This window comes from Phodopus roborovskii, unplaced genomic scaffold, assembly GCF_943737965.1.
Source record: "Phodopus roborovskii unplaced genomic scaffold, PHOROB, whole genome shotgun sequence".
NCBI lineage: Eukaryota > Metazoa > Chordata > Mammalia > Rodentia > Cricetidae > Phodopus > Phodopus roborovskii.
In genome coordinates this window covers 1,118,467-1,136,369 of record NW_026126461.1, presented here as the reverse complement: position 1 = coordinate 1,136,369, position 17,903 = coordinate 1,118,467, and the positions used below count along the sequence as shown (strand labels likewise).

The window sequence follows — 17,903 nt, the reverse complement described above, 5'->3', positions numbered from 1 at the left end:
ATACTACCCACCCCTGCTATATTTATATATTTCCACATTATTATTATTATTACTTATACTACTGTTACTTTGGTGCTGGGGATCAAACCTAGGGCTTTGAGCATGCCAGGCAGACACTCTGCCAGTGAGCTATGCTTCTCTCTGGAAGAGACAGAGCTTAATATCTGAGCTATAAGGACACAGTTTGTTCGTTTTCTTCTTCCTTTGAGATAGGGTCACACTATGTAACTGTGACTGGCCTGGAACTTGCTATGTAGACCAGGCTGACCTTGAACTCACAGAGAGCTGTTTACCTCTGCCTTTCCTGAGTGTGCACCATCACACCCGACACCTGTTATTTTTCTTTTGAATTTGGATGCACATTACTTTCTAAGCAGAGCATCCCAGGTATTGACAGCCACACCCATGGCTACCATGACAGTCAAACCCATGGCTGTCACTAGCAGAAACAGCTTAAAGGCAAAGAGGCTTACTGTGGTCTGGGGCTTAAGGGGATACAGTTCACTGTGGCAGGGAAGGTGTGGCAGAGTTTGTGATGGCAGGAGTGTGTGCTGGAGGTTCCTCACATCTTGGCAGGTCAGGAAGCAGAGACAAGCAGAAACAGGCATGGGCTACAAGTGTCACTCCACTCTATGGTCTAGATCCACTCTTTAGCCCCTGAGTTCCAAAGGTTCCACAGCACCATCTTTGGCTGCAGACTAAGCATCTGAACACAAGTTCAGAATTGCCCAATGTGGTGTAAAAACCAAACCTCAAACCATCTAGGGGTGGAGCTGGAGATACAGTTCAGTTGGTAGAGTGCTTGCCCAGCATCCAGGGAGTTTAATCCCCCAACATACCAGTGGTGCACCCCTGTAATTCCACCCTGCAAGTAGCAAGGCAAGAAGATCAATTCATCCTTGGCTATGCTGGGATTCAAGAAAAGCCTGGGATTGAGGAGATGGTGTTGAAAGAAAGACAGAAAGAGACAGGCAGAAAGACAGAAAGGGGGAGGGAGGGAAGAGGAAAGAGAGAGAGAGAGAGAAGAAAGAAAGAAGGAAGGAAGGAAGGAAAGAAACAAAGAAGAAAGAGGGAAGGAGGGGGAAAACCTATTGAAGTTAATTTCTTGGTATTTAATAACGTATCTTTCAGACATATAACTAGGCTGGAACTCTACCCCTCGCCCCTGCCTCCGCCTCCGCCTCCTGAGTGCTGGGATTCTGGTATGCACCATACACCGGGCCTTAACTCTTGCTCTGCTCCCTTTGGGTTGTCAGGGTTAAGACCCAGTGGGTTTCTTGGGTTTAAGAACCAGTGGACTCCCTGGGAAGCATCCTGGGACATCACAGCAGTCTACAGCTCCATCTTAAAGTCATCAGGAAGCTGCCACAAGCTCTTCTGTGGATTTCCTTGAGAACAAAGCACTTTAGGTTGATGGTTGCTTGGGAAATTACTGAGTAAACAAGCATCTGTGAACGGGGAAATTCAGTTATTTCTTCTGCATACTCTTGAAGATAACAGACTGTGGCGGATACTATGCCAGACTATCAGATCTGTATGAATTTTGTCCAACTTCTGAGATACATATTAGTAACACACTTATGCAAATTTAACTCTCCAGGCTTATCATTACTTTTTCCTTGACAACTTTCCCATTTAATTCAATTCATCAGGTATGCTTAATTCATTGTATTTTGTCATTATTTGGGGGGGGTTAAAAATGGGGGCCTTTGACTGCTGTGGTGGCACACAGGTTTAATCCCTTGAGAGAAGTAGGTGGATTTCTATGAGTTTGAGGCTAGCCTGGTCTATATATTGAGTCTACCTAGGCAGACCCTCCTCCCCCACCTTCACCCAACTCCCAAAAAAGAAAGAAAAGAAAACAAAGAAAGAGATGAGTAGTCTTACTTGGTGAGCCAGGGTGGCGAAGAACCCATTGTATACCCCAGGCCGGCCTTGAACTCAAGCTTTTTTTATTTCAGCCTCCTACACACAGGGATTAAAGGGATATGCCCTTATGCCCAGCTAAGCCTAATTAGTTCACTTCTCTTTTACCAAATGAGAGACTTCTAGGCTTTACAGGATCCCAACTGGGTAATTCCAGATTACCTTTAGGTAAAAAGACTATCTAGAATTTGATATGGGGAAGTTTGCTAAAACATATTAAGATTTTAAAAACACTTGATCAGAGGTCAAGGGTCACTGTGAACAATAGTCAAATAGCCATCTAATCAAAATGGCAATCAAAAGACTCCAAAAGGGAAATACAGAAAGTTAGACAGCTTAGAAAAATCTGTTGCTGTTTATCGGCAGATTTAGTTTCCTCTCTTGATTAAAGCCCCAGTGAGAGACTCCGGGCTCAGGAAACAGTTTGGTAATGCAGTCTGTTTCCTAAGCCAGTTTGCTGAAAGGGTTATGGTAAAACGAGATCAACCCTCTTACACTCTTTAATTAAGGGCACCAGAGCTCAGTGGCTCACATCTGTAATCTTAGCACTTGGATGGTAAAGGGGGGAGGGTCAGGCGTTCAAGGTCATCCTTGGCTACACAGCAAGTTTGAGGCCATCCTATCTCAAACAAAGCAAAACAAAACTCCATCTCTAGACTTTCCTATATTGGAGGCCAAGCCTTCAATGTATTAGCTTTTCAGGACTTCGTATTTTCTTTAGGGACAGGGTCTCATGTCACTCAGGCTGACCTTTAGTTAATACACAGCCAACATAGGGTGTCTTTGAATTTTAATCCCCCTGCCTCTATCTCCAAAGGGCTGGGATTATAGCATTCAATATGTTCAGTTTTATGCCATTAAGGGGATCAAATTCAGAGATTTGAGCATGCTAGGCACCAATTAAACTATATTCCCTTCAGGTGGTGGTGGCAGCATACTCCCTTAATCCCAGCACTCAAGAGGCAGAGGCAGGAGGATCTCTGAGTTCAAGGCCATCTTGGTCTACAGAGCAAGTTCCAAGACACTTAGGGCTACACAGAGCCTGCCAAAACCCCTTTCTCATGCACATCCCCAGGACCCATCTCCTTCAACTAAGTGGTGCCTACCACCTTCTAGTGTTTTCATTAAATTACAAACCCATCAAAGGAGCCTCATAAGTCAATCCTGTTTTAAAAGTTTTACTTGGAAGATAGAACTTGGCAATCTTTCTGTTTCCACTTGGAAGATGGAGGCAGAAGGATCAGGAGTTCAAAGTCAGCCTTAGCTATATAGCCAGTTCAAAGCCAGCCTGGGCTACTTGTGACACTGACTTAAAAAAAAAGAAAAAGAAAAAGAAAGAAAGAAACAAAGGCCCACTTCTGAATGCTGCTCTACTAGGGACTCACCTTTTTTTTTTTTTCTTAACAGTTCTGGCTGTGCTGAAACTTGCTTAGTACAATAAGTTGTCTTCAAATTGATGGAGATCTGCCTGCCTCTGCTTCCTGAGTGCTGGGATTAAAGGTGTGCACCACCACCAAGCTAGGGACTCAACCTTCAACACATGAGCCTCAAAGGACGTTGTAGTAGAAACCACAACATGCCTAAAAACTGGTTGAGGAAAAATAAAGCCAATTGTCAGGGAGTCCTCCTTGGCTATATTGCTTTGTGCCATTATACTTGTGTCAATAAATGAGCCAAGTACCCAAAAGACAAAGCTGGGCAGGGTGGTGCACATCTTTAACCCCCGACACTCAGGAGGCTGAAGCCAGCCTGGTCTACAGAGTGAGCTCCAGGCCAGCAGATGGCTACACAATCAGACCCTGTCTCAAAAAAGAATAACAAACAAACAAACAAACAAATAATAAAACAGAGGTCTGGTAAGAAAGCTCTGAAGATGAGTGTGTCTGCCAAACCTGAGGATCCAAGTTTGATCCCCTGAGATCCTATGGAAGAAGAGAACCAGCTCTCAAAATTTGTCTCAGCAGGTAAAGATGTTTTGAGTCCAGTGAGCTAAGTGTGATCCCTGACAGCCATGGGGCAGAAAGAATCACGATCTATAGGATGTCCTCTGGCCTGCACACATGCACGGTGGAACAAGAGAATGCTTCTTTGCACTCACAAAACAAAGAAACTTAATTAAAAAAAAGTATGTAAACCCTGAACTTAAGCTGAATCATTGAACTTTAGAATTTTATTTTTCTGTCTGTTTTTGAAACAAGACCTCAAACTTAAGGAAATTCTCCTGTCGAAGCTTCCCCATAAATGTGTGCCATGATGCCTGGCTAGGAATTTAACTTATTTAGAAATGGCCAGTGGGGTGCTAGCACCCACCTTTAATCCCAGCACTTGGGAGTTGGAGGCAGAGGCAGGCAGATCTCTGTGAGTTTGTGTCTAGTCTGGTCTGCATAGAGAGTTCTAGGACAGCCAGAACCACATGGAACAAACAAACAAAGCAAAACCAGAAATAGCCTAGATGTCTAATGGATATGACTTAATATAACATGACCTTCAGATTTCAAGGTACTGAAAAAGTTTGTGGTGTGTGTGTGTGTGTGTGTGTGTGTGTGTGTGTGTTTGTTTGTTTGTTTTGAGACTACTTATCCAAGCTGGCCAATAAATTGTGTTCCTCCTGCCTCAGTGTTCCAAATACTGGGATTTCAGGCATCTCCACCAGGCCTGGTTTTGAACATTTTTAAAAAGATTAAGTTTATGTTTGTGTGTGTGTGTGTGTGTGTGTGTGTGTGTGTGTGTTATGAACATGTGTGAGTGCAGGTACCCCCGGAGGCCAGAAGAGGTCGTCAGATTCCTTGGAGCTGGAATTACAGTTAGTTATGGACCGTCTAACGTAGGTGATGGGTCCTCTGCAAGAGCCGTACCTTCTCTTAACCACCCCTCACCTGGAAAGGGTTTGAAACTGCGCATGTGCTGCCTTCTCCCCTGGCCCTTCCACCCCCAGACGGGAAGGCTGTAACTGCCTGAGAGTGATGGTGCATGCCTGTAACCCCACAACTTGGGCAGCTGAGGCAGGAGTGCTGCAAGTTTGAGGCTAGCCATGGCTACGTAGTGAGTTCCATGCCAGCCTGGGTTGCAGAGGTAGGCCTAGAGGCAAGAGACTGAGGTCCACCTCAGTGTTCCAACTAGGGAGGTAAAACGAGGCTCATGCCCTAGATGAGGAAGACCTTAAGATGCAGCCTCCCTGTCCTGTTTCTCCCTCCCTATGAGTACTGTCTATGCTCTCAAGCCCTCAAGCTGAGATAATAACCGCTCTCTTGTCATGATTGACAGCCTTTGAATAAGCCTGATTTGTTCCTATGACTCTCGTGCTCTGAACATTGGCCTTTGAGTGGTGAGCCCCTGACTCCAGCAACACATTGGGAACATTACAAATTGTTTATCCCATTTGAATTCACCTCGTTTATTTGTTCTTAACAATTATGTCTAAATTGCTCCTGGGGTATTGCACAAAGCCTGCAGATGGTCCAACTTCTGGTGCTCTGAGCATTCCTTCATGGTCATCCAAAACCAGAACAGATGCTCAAGTGCTGGCTGCCTGGGGCAGACTTTTTGAAGGCCCCTCAGGTAGGCAGGCTGGGAAGGACAGAGGCGTGGTCTAGCCTCCTCCCCTGGTCTCAGAAATGCATTGGCAGGCCTGGCCTGAGATGAGACCTGGGCTGTCAAAGGGATGAGAGTAGCGATCTATCACTCCGAATAAGCTGGGGCTATGGTGAGGTCAACACTCCCTCCACCCCACTGATTAACTGATGCCTAATATCTGCCTATCATGTGAGGGTTAGCCACTCATGAAAGGAGTGGAGCTACCCTCTAAGTCCTCAGCACAACTGTTGCTGTCACACAATCCCTGGACCCCAGAAACAGGACTGTCACCAGTCATGTGACTCAGGCATGGAGTAGAGGCAGGGGCCCAGGTGGCCCCACATGGCTGGATTGTGTCCATAAACTGTGCACATGAAGCAGCCTTTGGTCACTGCAGGTGGCAGGTAGTGCCTGCCTGCTGTCCAGCCCTGCACAGGCACTTGATGCTATTTTTCAGGAAAGCTGGGCCAATTGTAGTGGAGGATGGCAGCACAGTCTTAGAAGAACATGAAAGGCAGCCTGCATTACACACCTGTCAAAATACTTAACAGCAGCAACAACAAAACAGTGGCAACAGCAAAGCAGGCGTGATAGTGTCAGTCAAAATGGGCAACTCATGTCAACCCTACATACGTAAGAGGCACGGCAGGCCGGAGTAGGAGTGGTCAGATGAGGTCAGCCTGGTGAACCCTGGGACTCTGGCTTCCATAGATTTGTCACATCCTTTGGACTCTGGTGTGGCCAATAAACATCTGATTAGGGGTTTATCTGTCACTTTGGTGCCTTTCCAGATTGTACTGCAAGGACTGTGACTGCCAGACGAGTCATTACATTCTCTCTCTAGAGTAAAGTTGGATAAGAGCCTATCTACTGAGTGTTTGTTGGTGGCATTACGTACTGTGGATTGCCAGGTCTCCATGTTGTCCCTGGGTAAACTCCTCCAGAGAAATTGAGACACAATTACATTGCTGTTGTTGTTGTTATTGTACTGTTATTATTGTTAGTGGTAGCATCAGTATCGAGACAGGATTCACTGTATGGTCTGGAACCCACTATGTAGACCAGACTGGTCTCGAACTCAGAAATCCACCCGAGGACTGGGATTAATGCTACCACGCCCAACTAAATTGAAGTTATTGTAATGTTAGTAACAACATTTTGCATCATCTTCATTCAAACAAACAAACAAACAAACAAAAAAGCAAAAAACCAAACCAAACCAAAACAAATCCCCCCCCCCACACACAAAAAAAAAACCTTGTTCCTTGGTGGTAGCAATGCTTGGGAGGCTGAGGCAAGAGAACTGTGAAGAGTTCAAGGCCAGCCTAGGTTACACAATGAGTTTTGGGTCATTGTGTTACAGAGTGAGACCCTGTCTCAAAAGACAAAAAAACACAAAGATTAAAAAAACAATACAGGAGCTGGAGGGATGGCTCAGGATGTGAACACACCTGTGTTTGGGTAAAAGGAAAGAACTAGTTCCTGAAAGGTTTACTCACACACACACACACACACACACACACACGCACACGCACATGCACACGCACACGCACACGCACACACACGTATGTAAAATAATTAAATAATAAATGAGCCCGAGAGCCAATAAGGGAAGAGCCCCCATGCTTACCAACCTAGCAGCATGAACTATGACAAAAGACCCTGCAGAGCCACAACTCTTGCCCCCAGCTACCATGAACTCACCCCAAGAATTTTGTAAAATTTAAAAACAGTATTGCACTAGGCAGCCATGGCTGTCCTGGAGCTCACAATGGAGACTGACTGATTTGCCTCAAGCTCACAGAGATCCCCTGCTTTTGCTCCCACCATGCCACCGTGCCGCCGTGCCTGGCTCCAAGTTCAGAGGCCATCTGCCCAGCAACTTCCCGTGTGACTATGGGCTGAACCACATTATTAATCCTTGCGGTCCAAGATTATCATTCTATAATAACTAGTGTGGTCCTCTTGTCTTCCCTTAAAAGCCTTTCCTTGCCTCTGCCTTCCTGGTGGAACTCTAATCCACATGGTAGGTAGTTCTATATGAGAATCCTCCTCTCTGTCCTGCATAGTACTTTGGGTGTCGAGAGTCACTGTCTTGGCTGTTATGAACATCAACATTGGCAGGAAGGGAAAAAGGGTCCCTCACATGGAGTGATGAACATGGAAAATGACACAGCTATTCTGCACGGACAGTCCAGCAGTTTCTCAATCAATGGCATGTGCCATCACCATATGGACAGTGATGGCAAACATGTTCATGTAGAACCTGAGCGTTTGCTGCCACTTCACTCATAAAAGGTGAGGCTGGAAGCGAGCAGCAGTCCTTTAGCAGAACACTCAGTCACACCCCGTTACATTTGCCCTGGCAATGGAGGCCAGCCAACTCTTAGACAATCCAATCTTGTTGTGTGAAAAAGGCTACTCCAATGTCTACAGTTAGGCTGTGTGGCTATAGCTTACTGGAAGCAAAAGATTCTGAAGACAGCAAGTCTGTATATTACTGCTGTGAAGTAAGGGACAGAGGATGGGGTGCAAGGAGGAGGGGACCCATCTGGGTGATAACTGGAGCGGTGATGAGGTTGAACAGGGCCTCAAACCCACACAGATACTCCTAGCAAACTGGGGAAATGTAAACCATATCTATGGAGTCACAAGGGAAACCGGGAGAAATGTACAGGGTTCTCTCCATCTCATTTTTTAAAAAGATATTTTATTATTTTTTATGTGTATGGGTGTTTTGCCTACATGTATGTCTGTGCACCATGTGTGTACTTGGTACCCATGGAGGCCAGAAGAGGACACTGGATCATCTAGATCCAGTCACCTAGAACTGGAGTTACAGATGGGTGCTGGGGATGGAATCTGGGTTCTCTGGAAAAGCAGCCAGTGCTCTTAGTCTCTGAGCCCTCTCTCTAGCTCTCTATCTCGTTTTTTCTCTTCCTTTTTTTTTTTTTTTTTTTTTTTTTTTTGTTTTTCTGAGACAGGTTTCTTTGTAACCAGCTCTGTAGACCTGGCTGTGCCGGAACTCACAGAGATCTGCCTGCTTCTGCCTCTTGAGTGCTGAGATTAAAGATGTGCACCACCACCGCCCACTTTTTTCATTTCTTAAAATGATCATGTGACTCTAGACCTAGTGAAATGGCCCATGAGGAGAGGGGCCTGACACACTGACCATCCAGAACCCTTGGAAGGTAGAGAGAGAAAACACAACTCCACAGTCATCCTGTGCCCTCCACATGGATACTGTGGCAGCCACACACCCACACCCACATTCCATTCATACATGTTAACAATCATACAAAAAATTTAAAATGGCAGGTGGCACCTTAGGAAGGACAAAGCTTCCATCTCCAAGCAGGATGTGCCACATCAAAGACTTACTTGGTTGAAGACTGAGTGTGGTGTCCTGAACCTTTAATCTGTACCCTGATATAAAGCTAATTAATTGATTAAGGCTTGCCTATTGACTAGTCATCTCTGACCTTTAGTCAAAAATTTTCCTTCCCAACACAAAGAGTGCTTAAGAGACAGAAAGCCTAGTTACTCTGATTCCATTGTTAAACATCAAATGATCAAACTATGCAGCATATATATATATATATATATATATATATATATATATATAATTATTTATTAATGATTAAAATAGTTTTCTAGTGCTGGGATCAAACCCAGGGCCTCAAAATGCCAATCATGTGCCCTAACTGAGATATTTCTGCAGGCCCCTAGTCTTGTCTACAATTCATGGCAATCTCCTGCCTCAGTCTCTTGAGTGTTGGTGTTACAGTTATGAGCCACTATGCTTGGCAATAAACACTCTACCAACTGCTATGCGCTCACTCCCTTAGGCCCTGGAATATTTTCTGATGAGCTGGAGAAACATGCCCTGGTAACACACACTCCATGTAGCAGCTACGGGAGTAATTAAGCGTCTTTTCAGTATAGGTGACTGAACTAAGGTGTGGATGCCAGGCAAGTGCTCTGCCACTGGACTATATCCCGTCTCTATGGTGGTGATGAGTGGGACATTGAGGACTCTCTCACTTCTTGCTTCTGTGATTTGGGATCAGCAGACACAGAGCTGGGGTAGAGATGAGAGGGCTCCAGGAGGCTCTGCCGGAAGGAAGGCAGGGGCCATGGTGGGTTCTGAGGGCCAAGTGATGGGCACAAGAAAGGGTAAGCAGAGGCTTGGGAATGAGGCCTGTGGCTCACATGGCAAGTGGGCGGGGATGGAACAAGCTAAGCTGTGTAGGTTGGGAGGAGAACTCAAGGAAAATTATTTTTTCCTTTAATCTTTGAAATATTTTTAAATGTGTTTAGAAACATACACAATATAAAATTTACCACATAACATGTTTGTCTTATATACATACATATATATATTCATATATATATGTATATATATACATATATATATATATATATATATATTAATTTGAGACAGGATCTCACTATGTAACCTGGAACTCACTATGTACACCAGGCTGGCCTCAAACTCACAGAGATCTGCCTGCCTCTGCCTCCTGAGTGCTGGGATTAAAGGCGTGTGCCACCATGCCCAGATGGCTTTTGATTTTGGCAGGGTTTCAGGTATACTCCACTACCTTGAACTAACCAAAAGGTAAAATGTCCTTGAGTCTCTGGTGCCTCTGCCTCCACCTCCTATCCACTCACTGGGATTTCAATAGTGTCTAAGAATTTAACTTCCTGGAAATCTCCTGTGAATAGACTTGAACAGCACTGTTAGCTGTGCTTGGGTCTGGGTCTGTTTTTCCAATAACTGAAAGTAATAAATCTACATGGGCTTGCCCAAGGAGCAAGATAAATTTGTTCAAGGTAGAATGAGCACAGATTAAAGAGGCCTCACCTGGGCTGCATGAGCAATGATACCGAACAGCCCCAATTATTGTTAGGGCTTCTTATGGACTTCCAAAGAAAGAGGAGCTGGCCATTGTCTTAGGTTTCTATTGCTTTATATAGAGACACCATGACCATGGCAACTCTTATAGATGAAAATATTTAATTGGAGATGGCTTACAGGTTCCGCGGTTTAGTTCAAGAAGAATGGAGGGGCTCAGGCAGACACGGTGCTAGAAAAAGAGCCAGAGATTGGAAGGCAGCAGGAAGAGAGAGACAGATTGATATGGGCCTGGCTTGAGCTTCTGAAACCTCAAAGCCTATCCCCCCAGTGATGCACTTCCTCTCACAAGACCACACCTACTCCAACAAGGCCTCATCTCCTAAAGGTGTCACTCACTATGAGCCTGTGGGGGCCATTTTTATTCAGACCATCACAGTTACTAAAGGGTTTAGTTTGGATGGTTCCTTATTTTGATTGATGTAGTAGGACACACATTTACTTTTTCCTACTACCTATGTCTCTTCCCACAATGCATCTGACTTTAATTATGCAGAGACATAACATAGTAAGTATGGAGTCTCCCTATAATGTTGCTTGAGGACACAATTTTGTTTTACACCACACGTACCCAAACCCATTCAGGCCAGCTTGACCCTTCTATTCTTCATACCGAGATATGTTTAGGAATATACTTGAATAGAAAATGTCTGAATTTGATTGTTACCAGTAGCAGAAAACTTACACCATTATTCAGAGATGGGAACACACTAACCCGGCAAAGGTGTGGGCATCAAGGGGTTCTGAGGTTGCTAGGTGCATTATTCCAAGAGGAGTGGGGTGCATAACCTATAACCCACCTAACTCCTGCCTTCCCCTCTTAAGTGCCAGTTAGAGCTAAGCACGGCACACCTTTTTTTCTTTCTGGTGTTATTTTTGTTTGTCTGTTGTTGACATATGTTAAAATTATACATTATAATGGGTTTCATAATGACATTCTCATGCATGTATTTTGATCATATTTCCTTCCCTTTTAAGGTAGATGACACCTGTTGTGTATTTGGAGCACATGTTGCTTGGCCTTTCATCCACCTAAACAAGAAAAGTCTTTCCCGTTGACACAGGGAAATACCTGGAGGTGGGTAGCATATAATGAGAAGAGGGTTACTTAGTTCAAGGATTTGGAAGGTCACGAGCAAGCACTGACCTCAGCTCTGCTCAACTATGGGCCCCTGACTCAGACACCTCCACTACTCTTCACCTATAAAAATTCAGAGACTGAACCAGGGAGTCTGCACAGGACTGAGCTAGGGACTCTGCATGCATGTGACAGTTGTGTAGCTTGATGGCTCACAACCATCCATAATGAGATCTGGTGCCCTTTTCTGGCCTGCAGGGGTACATGCAGACAGAACACTGTATATATAATAAATAAATAAATCTTAGAAAAAAAATCTATCATCTCCCAGCACAGCTCCACGCTTAGGACTGAGCTTGAAACACCTGAGCCTTTGTGGGACATAGGTCAACCAGATCCAAACCATAGCATGTGTTCCCCTTCTTAGCTACTGTGAGGGCTGTGGCTGCCAATCTTAGGAGAGAAATCCATTTGTCTGAGACCCTGCATGTTTATTTATTTATCTTTAGTTTTTTTTTTAGTATTTTTAGTATTTAGTATTTTTAGTATTTTGTTTTTAATTATGTGAATGTGTCTATTTCTGTGTGTAGTATTTGTAAATGAATTTAGGTGCCTATGGACACCAGTGACATTAGGTCCCCTTGGAGCTGGAGTTACAGGAAGTTGTAAGTCCCCTGACCCGGGTTCTGGGAACCAAATTTGGGCCCTCTGCAAGAACAGTAAAAGCTCTTAACCTCTAAGCCATCTCTTCGGCCCCTCTGACCCCGTTCTTAAGTTTTCATTAGTTCACAAGAGGTTTTAATACGGTGTGTTTTCAAATAACTTTTGTTTCATAGTCTCTCCCTTCCCTTTCTTCCCCCCCTTGCCCTCTGACCCCCAGTGGCCCCTCTCTATTTCTATGTCGCAAGTGACACTTTTTAATTTCGTTGTTTATTTGAGACAGGGTCTCCCTAAGTAGCCCAGACTGCGTTCCAACTCAGTCCTGTTTTTGACTCCCCAAACCTGGGACCTTGGAAGTATGCCACCACAGCAGCCACAGTATGCCACACCAGGCAGCTCTTGGAGCCCTGCTTTAGTTCCTTTGGAAACACTCTCAGAAATGGGATTGTTAAATTGCAGAAAAATTTCTGAGCCTGCCTGATGGGGGAATGTCCTTCTGTATATATGTTTCCCTTATTGGTTGATGAATAAACCACTGTTTGGCTAATAGAGGCAGGAAGATAGGCAGGACTAGGAGACTAGAGAATTCTGGGAAAGGTAGGCAGAGAGGCAACCTAAGGAGCCACCATGAGGTGGAGGAGGGAATAATAGGTCCAGACCCTATAGACCATGTGGAAATACACAGGCTAATAGAAATGGGTTAATAATTAAGACAGAGCTACCCAATAAGAGGCCCCAGCCATCAGCTAATAATGTAATAGTTAATATAGAGTCTCTGTGCGTATTTGGGACTGGAGGGCAGTGGGATCTGGCAGGACAGAAACATTCAGCAACAACTGCCTCTTACTCCTTATCAGAGGCTATTTGGGTGTGTTCAGGCAAGTGGATAATACACTCACCCTTAGGCCCCATCTACCTGCCTGAGGGAGCAGGGGTCAATGGTACTTACACATGCTTGATGGCTACTCTGAAAAAATTCAGTCAAAGCCACATCTGGCCCAAGATAGCAGTCCCACCCCAATCTGCCGCTCCAGTCACAGGGGAGGCGAATAGAGGACACACCCTGGATCTCCAGGGCAGGCCCAGCACACCAGCAGTAACTGAAGACACGGACAGGGTTCCACCCTGGGTGGCCCCTTCAGCACTATTTACCCCACATAGCAGTTGCTTTGGGCTCAGATCCCCAACTGCCACCTCCCTCAGGCAAGGCCATTAAGAAGACAGTTGGAGGGCAGTGTATTCAGGCCACTCTGTGTTTATCAGTGGGTACCTTGGACTAGGGGACCAAATCCGGGTCCTGCCTAGGCTGGGTGCTTGGAAGCCCACCTACTTTGAGCACCCAGAGCAAAGGCTGCTTCCAGCTGGCTCTCAGGTAGTTGAGGGATCCTGGACAAGACACAAGAGCAGACAGTGGCCCCAGCAGTACACAGCATGAGTGTCTCATCCAGGATTTACCCCTAACCTCCCATCCAGCCTAAGGGAGACACAAGACCCCTGGCCCAGCCACACCCTAGAAACCAGACTTCAGTTCATAGGCCAGGGGTGGAGCCACGGTAACATTGCATATAGGGGAGGGACATGGACCTTTTGCAACCAGAAACAAAGTCCTTCTCTGACTTGAGTCCAGGCAGGCTAAGCAGTAGCTGGTACCTGGGTTTTCTGCTGGGTAACCTACCAGTAGCCCCAGCCATGCAGGGAGACCAGGTGCTGCTACTGCTGTTGCTGGGCCTCAAGATACATCTGTCCTTTGGTGTCATCCCAGGTAAAGAAGGCTCCTTTTTGACTCCCATGGAAGGACTAACCTAACACACCCGTTTGGACTAACCTGGGTCTACTTCCTCTTGACCAGTGCAAGAGGAGAACCCAGCCTTCTGGAACCAAAAGGCAGCCGAGGCTCTCAATGTCGCCAAGAAGCTGCAGCCCATTCAGACATCAGCCAAGAACCTCATCATCTTCCTGGGGGATGGTGAGTGTTCAAGGCCTGGTTACCCTGGAGCCCTTGCACTCCAAGCACCCAAGGCCACTGATGGGTCCAAGAAGGTCTGTGAGCTCAGGTCTGACCAGATTCTGTGCCTTCAGGGATGGGGGTGCCCACAGTGACAGCCACCAGAATTCTAAAGGGACAGCTGCAATACCATCTAGGACCTGAGACACCCCTAGCCATGGACAGCTTCCCATACATGGCTTTGTCCAAGGTAAGAGCTAGAACACATCTGGGATGAGGGAGAAGAGGTGGGAAATGGCTGGAGGAGGAAGAATCCAGAACCAGAGCCCAAGTTTGAACTAGAAAAGTGTGGACATGTCCCAGGAAGCAAGGACTAATGTCTACCAGTTGCACACAGCTGAGAGTGTCTTTGTCCCCAGACATACAACGTGGACAGACAGGTCCCAGACAGTGCAGGCACAGCCACAGCCTATCTCTGTGGGGTCAAGGCCAACTACAAGACCATTGGTGTGAGCGCAGCAGCCCGTGTTAACCAGTGCAACAGCACATTTGGCAATGAGGTCATCTCAGTGATGTATCGTGCAAAGAAAGCAGGTATGTTGGTGCTGGGCGTGGGAGCTAGGAAAGTCTTGGATCACTGGGTGATGTTCTATCCTCTGCAGGGAAGTCTGTTGGAGTGGTGACCACCACCAGGGTGCAGCACGCCTCTCCAGCTGGCACCTATGCACACACGGTAAACCGTGATTGGTACTCAGATGCAGAAATGCCTACCTTGGCGCTGCAGCAGGGCTGCAAGGACATCGCCACACAACTCATTTCCAACATGGACATTGATGTGAGCTCCAAGAACCAGGGCGAGGGCTGGACTGAGGGTTGAACCTTGGACTGGCCATAGTCCCAGGCATAAACAGCCTGACCTCCAGGTCCCGTAGAGTATGTGTAAGAAGGTGTGGAAAGCCCAGGGGAGGCATGTCCCACAGACATGGTGGCGACACAGCTGTCTGTTAGGAGTGGGTAGGGCCCCACATAGCCCTACATCTACCCACGCTGATCCTCTGACCAAAGGTGATTCTCGGTGGAGGCCGCAAGTTCATGTTTCCCAAGGGGACACCAGACCCTGAATACCTAAATGATACTGCCCAATCTGGAACCAGGCTGGATGGACAGAACCTAGTGCAGAAGTGGCTGGCAAAGCACCAGGTGATGTGGGGTCCAGGGCAGGGGCCACATCAGGGCCTAGAGCAGAACTGTGCCTCTATGTACTAAGTCTGGCTGTGTCCCTGCAGGGAGCCCGGTATGTTTGGAACCGCACAGAGCTCATTCAGGCCTCCCAGGACTCCACTGTGACTCACCTCATGGGTAACGCCATAGCGTATCACCTCTCAGTGGGGTCTGTATGTGTGCTATGAGCCCCCCTCCCCACTCCCCAGCTTAGTGCTCACCATGGATTCCTATGCCTCTCAGGCCTCTTTGAGCCAGCAGAAATGAAATATGACACCTACCGGAACTCCTCACTAGACCCATCTCTCAAGGAAATGACAGAGATAGCCATTCGAATGCTGAGCAGGAACCCACAAGGCTTCTACCTCTTTGTGGAAGGTGAGGAGTGGTTGTGCCTTGTGAGAAAGAGGCGGGGCCAGGGCCCCAGAGCAAATACATCTAGCATCACTGGCTTCCTACAGGGGGCCGTATTGACCAAGGCCACCATGCGGGCACAGCTTACCTGGCATTGACTGAGGCCGTCATGTTCGACTCTGCCATTGAAAGTGCCAGCCAGCTTACCAGCGAGAAGGACACACTGATACTCATCACTGCTGACCACTCCCATGTCTTTGCTTTTGGTGGCTACACACTTCGGGGGACCTCCATCTTTGGTAGGCCAAGGGACAGTGTCAGGCGGTGTTGCTGCAAGCTTATGGGGACAGATATTGCTGGGCCTCGGTTTCCTCACCCCTCAAAATGGCACAAAGAGTATCTGCCTTGTAGGGATGGGTGACAATTTAACCACTGAGCAGGCAAATGAGCTTACCTGTACTCCAAAAGCAGTAGTCAGTACGCGGGCAAGGTATTTCCCTTCCTTCATGCAGGCCTGGCCCCACTCAATGCTCAAGACGGCAAACCATACACCTCCATTCTCTATGGCAATGGCCCTGGCTATGCCCTTAGTTCAGGCAAGCGGCCCAATGTCACCAGTGCTGAGAGTGGTAAGTGTCACAGCCTTGTCTAAGTGGGACTGCAGGCAGAGAAGACTAGGGCAAATGAACAACGCTCCCCCTGGACACCCTGTCTCCCTAGGTGACCCCTCGTACCGGCAGCAGGCAGCTGTACCCCTGTCGTCAGAGACCCACGGCGGAGAGGACGTGGCCATATTCGCACGTGGCCCTCAGGCTCACCTGGTGCACGGAGTGCAGGAGCAGAACTACATCGCCCATGTCATGGCCTTTGCAGGCTGCCTGGAACCCTACACCGACTGTGGCCTGCCGCCCCCTGCAGGCCAGAGCAGCACCATCACTCCGGGCCAGATCAAGACTGAAGTCACAAACAGTGCAGCTGGCCAGGCCACTGTCCTGCTGTCCCTGCAGCTGCTGGTCAGCACGCTGCTGCTACTAGGGACAGCCATGGTGACATACTGATGGTGAAGTCTCCTGTTGGGCTCCTTCCCAGGGTCCCACCGCTGGTTCCTTAACCCCCCCCTCCACAGAACTCATTTGCCCTATCAGTCCCACATTCACCATGCTCCTCCCACTCACCTTTTTTTTTTTTTTTTTTTTTTTTTTTTTTTTTTTGCGCCCCAACTTGGTAGGAGTTCTCCTATTCAGACATTGAGACACCTTGAGACACCAGTTTAGCCCGCACTCTAGGGGCCACCCCTGCGAAAACAACCTGGCCTTATAACTGTTCCAGGGCTTCTGCTTCTCAATTGACTGTTTCCAGAATGCAGGTACCAAATGGTACCCAAGAGGCAGAGGCTCAAAACGTCCTAGACTCCCCTTCATGCCCTTACTGGGATCCAAGTAACTTAGGCTTGCAGGCCTTGGCTTGCTCCCGTGTTCTTTCCATGAAAGGAAATCGAAACAGAGGCCCAGGAGACTATGGGATCTCAGCAAGCACCCCAAAGCAGCCTTTGGCCTCCACCCCTGTCCATCCCAGGCTGCACATAGATACCAAACAAAAAATATTGCCTACCCTCGGGGCCACCGGTCTTTGAAGAGGCATGGCAACAATAAAATGAACCGTTAAGAGAACACCTCCAGTACTTTCTAGAAAGAAAACCCTGGTTGCCTGGGGTGCAGAGGATAGGTGGACAGGTGGGCATTGGCTATTAGGAGGTTGGGGACAGGCTGTCTGAGGAGCAGACAGTTGAATGAAAGTGGGCAAGGTGGAGGGAGCCACAACCTCAGGCTTTACCTTCTGACCAAAAGCCGTAGGTCTCCAAAAGGCCAAATGGTAAGTCACACTCAGCCCAGCTCTGGCCTCAGGCCCCCTTAGCTGGACGGAGGTAGGTGGGGGGTGGAGCAAAGGGGCCTGATCGCAGCCTGGGGGCTGCAGAGATGGTGATGGCCCGAGCTGAGCCTGGACTTAGAAGGTGCTCAGGTGGAGGCCAGGAGAGGACGGATGACTAGCTCAGCATCTGCACGCTGTCCTACTACACCCAGCGCAGACGGCAGGTGAGAGTGGCGGCTGACCTGGCCCAGGCAGACTTGGTGGCAGTTCTTGGGACTCATCACTGTCCTCTGTCTCTCATGCCACATCCTTCTCAAGATGGGCAGAGGCCAGTAGGCTCTCCCCAAGGTGATCAGGGC

General features: G+C 47.5%; 1 protein-coding gene across 1 annotated transcript; it reads left to right on the top strand.

The window, feature by feature from the left end:
• The first annotated feature begins 13,724 nt into the window (after positions 1-13,724).
• Positions 13,725-16,735, top strand: LOC127226620 (intestinal-type alkaline phosphatase 1). Its single transcript, XM_051190687.1, has 11 exons — positions 13,725-13,917; positions 14,005-14,121; positions 14,235-14,350; positions 14,520-14,694; positions 14,763-14,935; positions 15,166-15,300; positions 15,387-15,459; positions 15,565-15,699; positions 15,783-15,974; positions 16,188-16,304; positions 16,396-16,735. Exons 1-11 carry the CDS (start codon positions 13,734-13,736, stop codon positions 16,731-16,733), a joined length of 1,755 nt encoding a protein of 584 aa, XP_051046644.1. The 5' UTR covers positions 13,725-13,733; the 3' UTR covers positions 16,734-16,735.
• Positions 16,736-17,903: the final 1,168 nt, after the last annotated feature.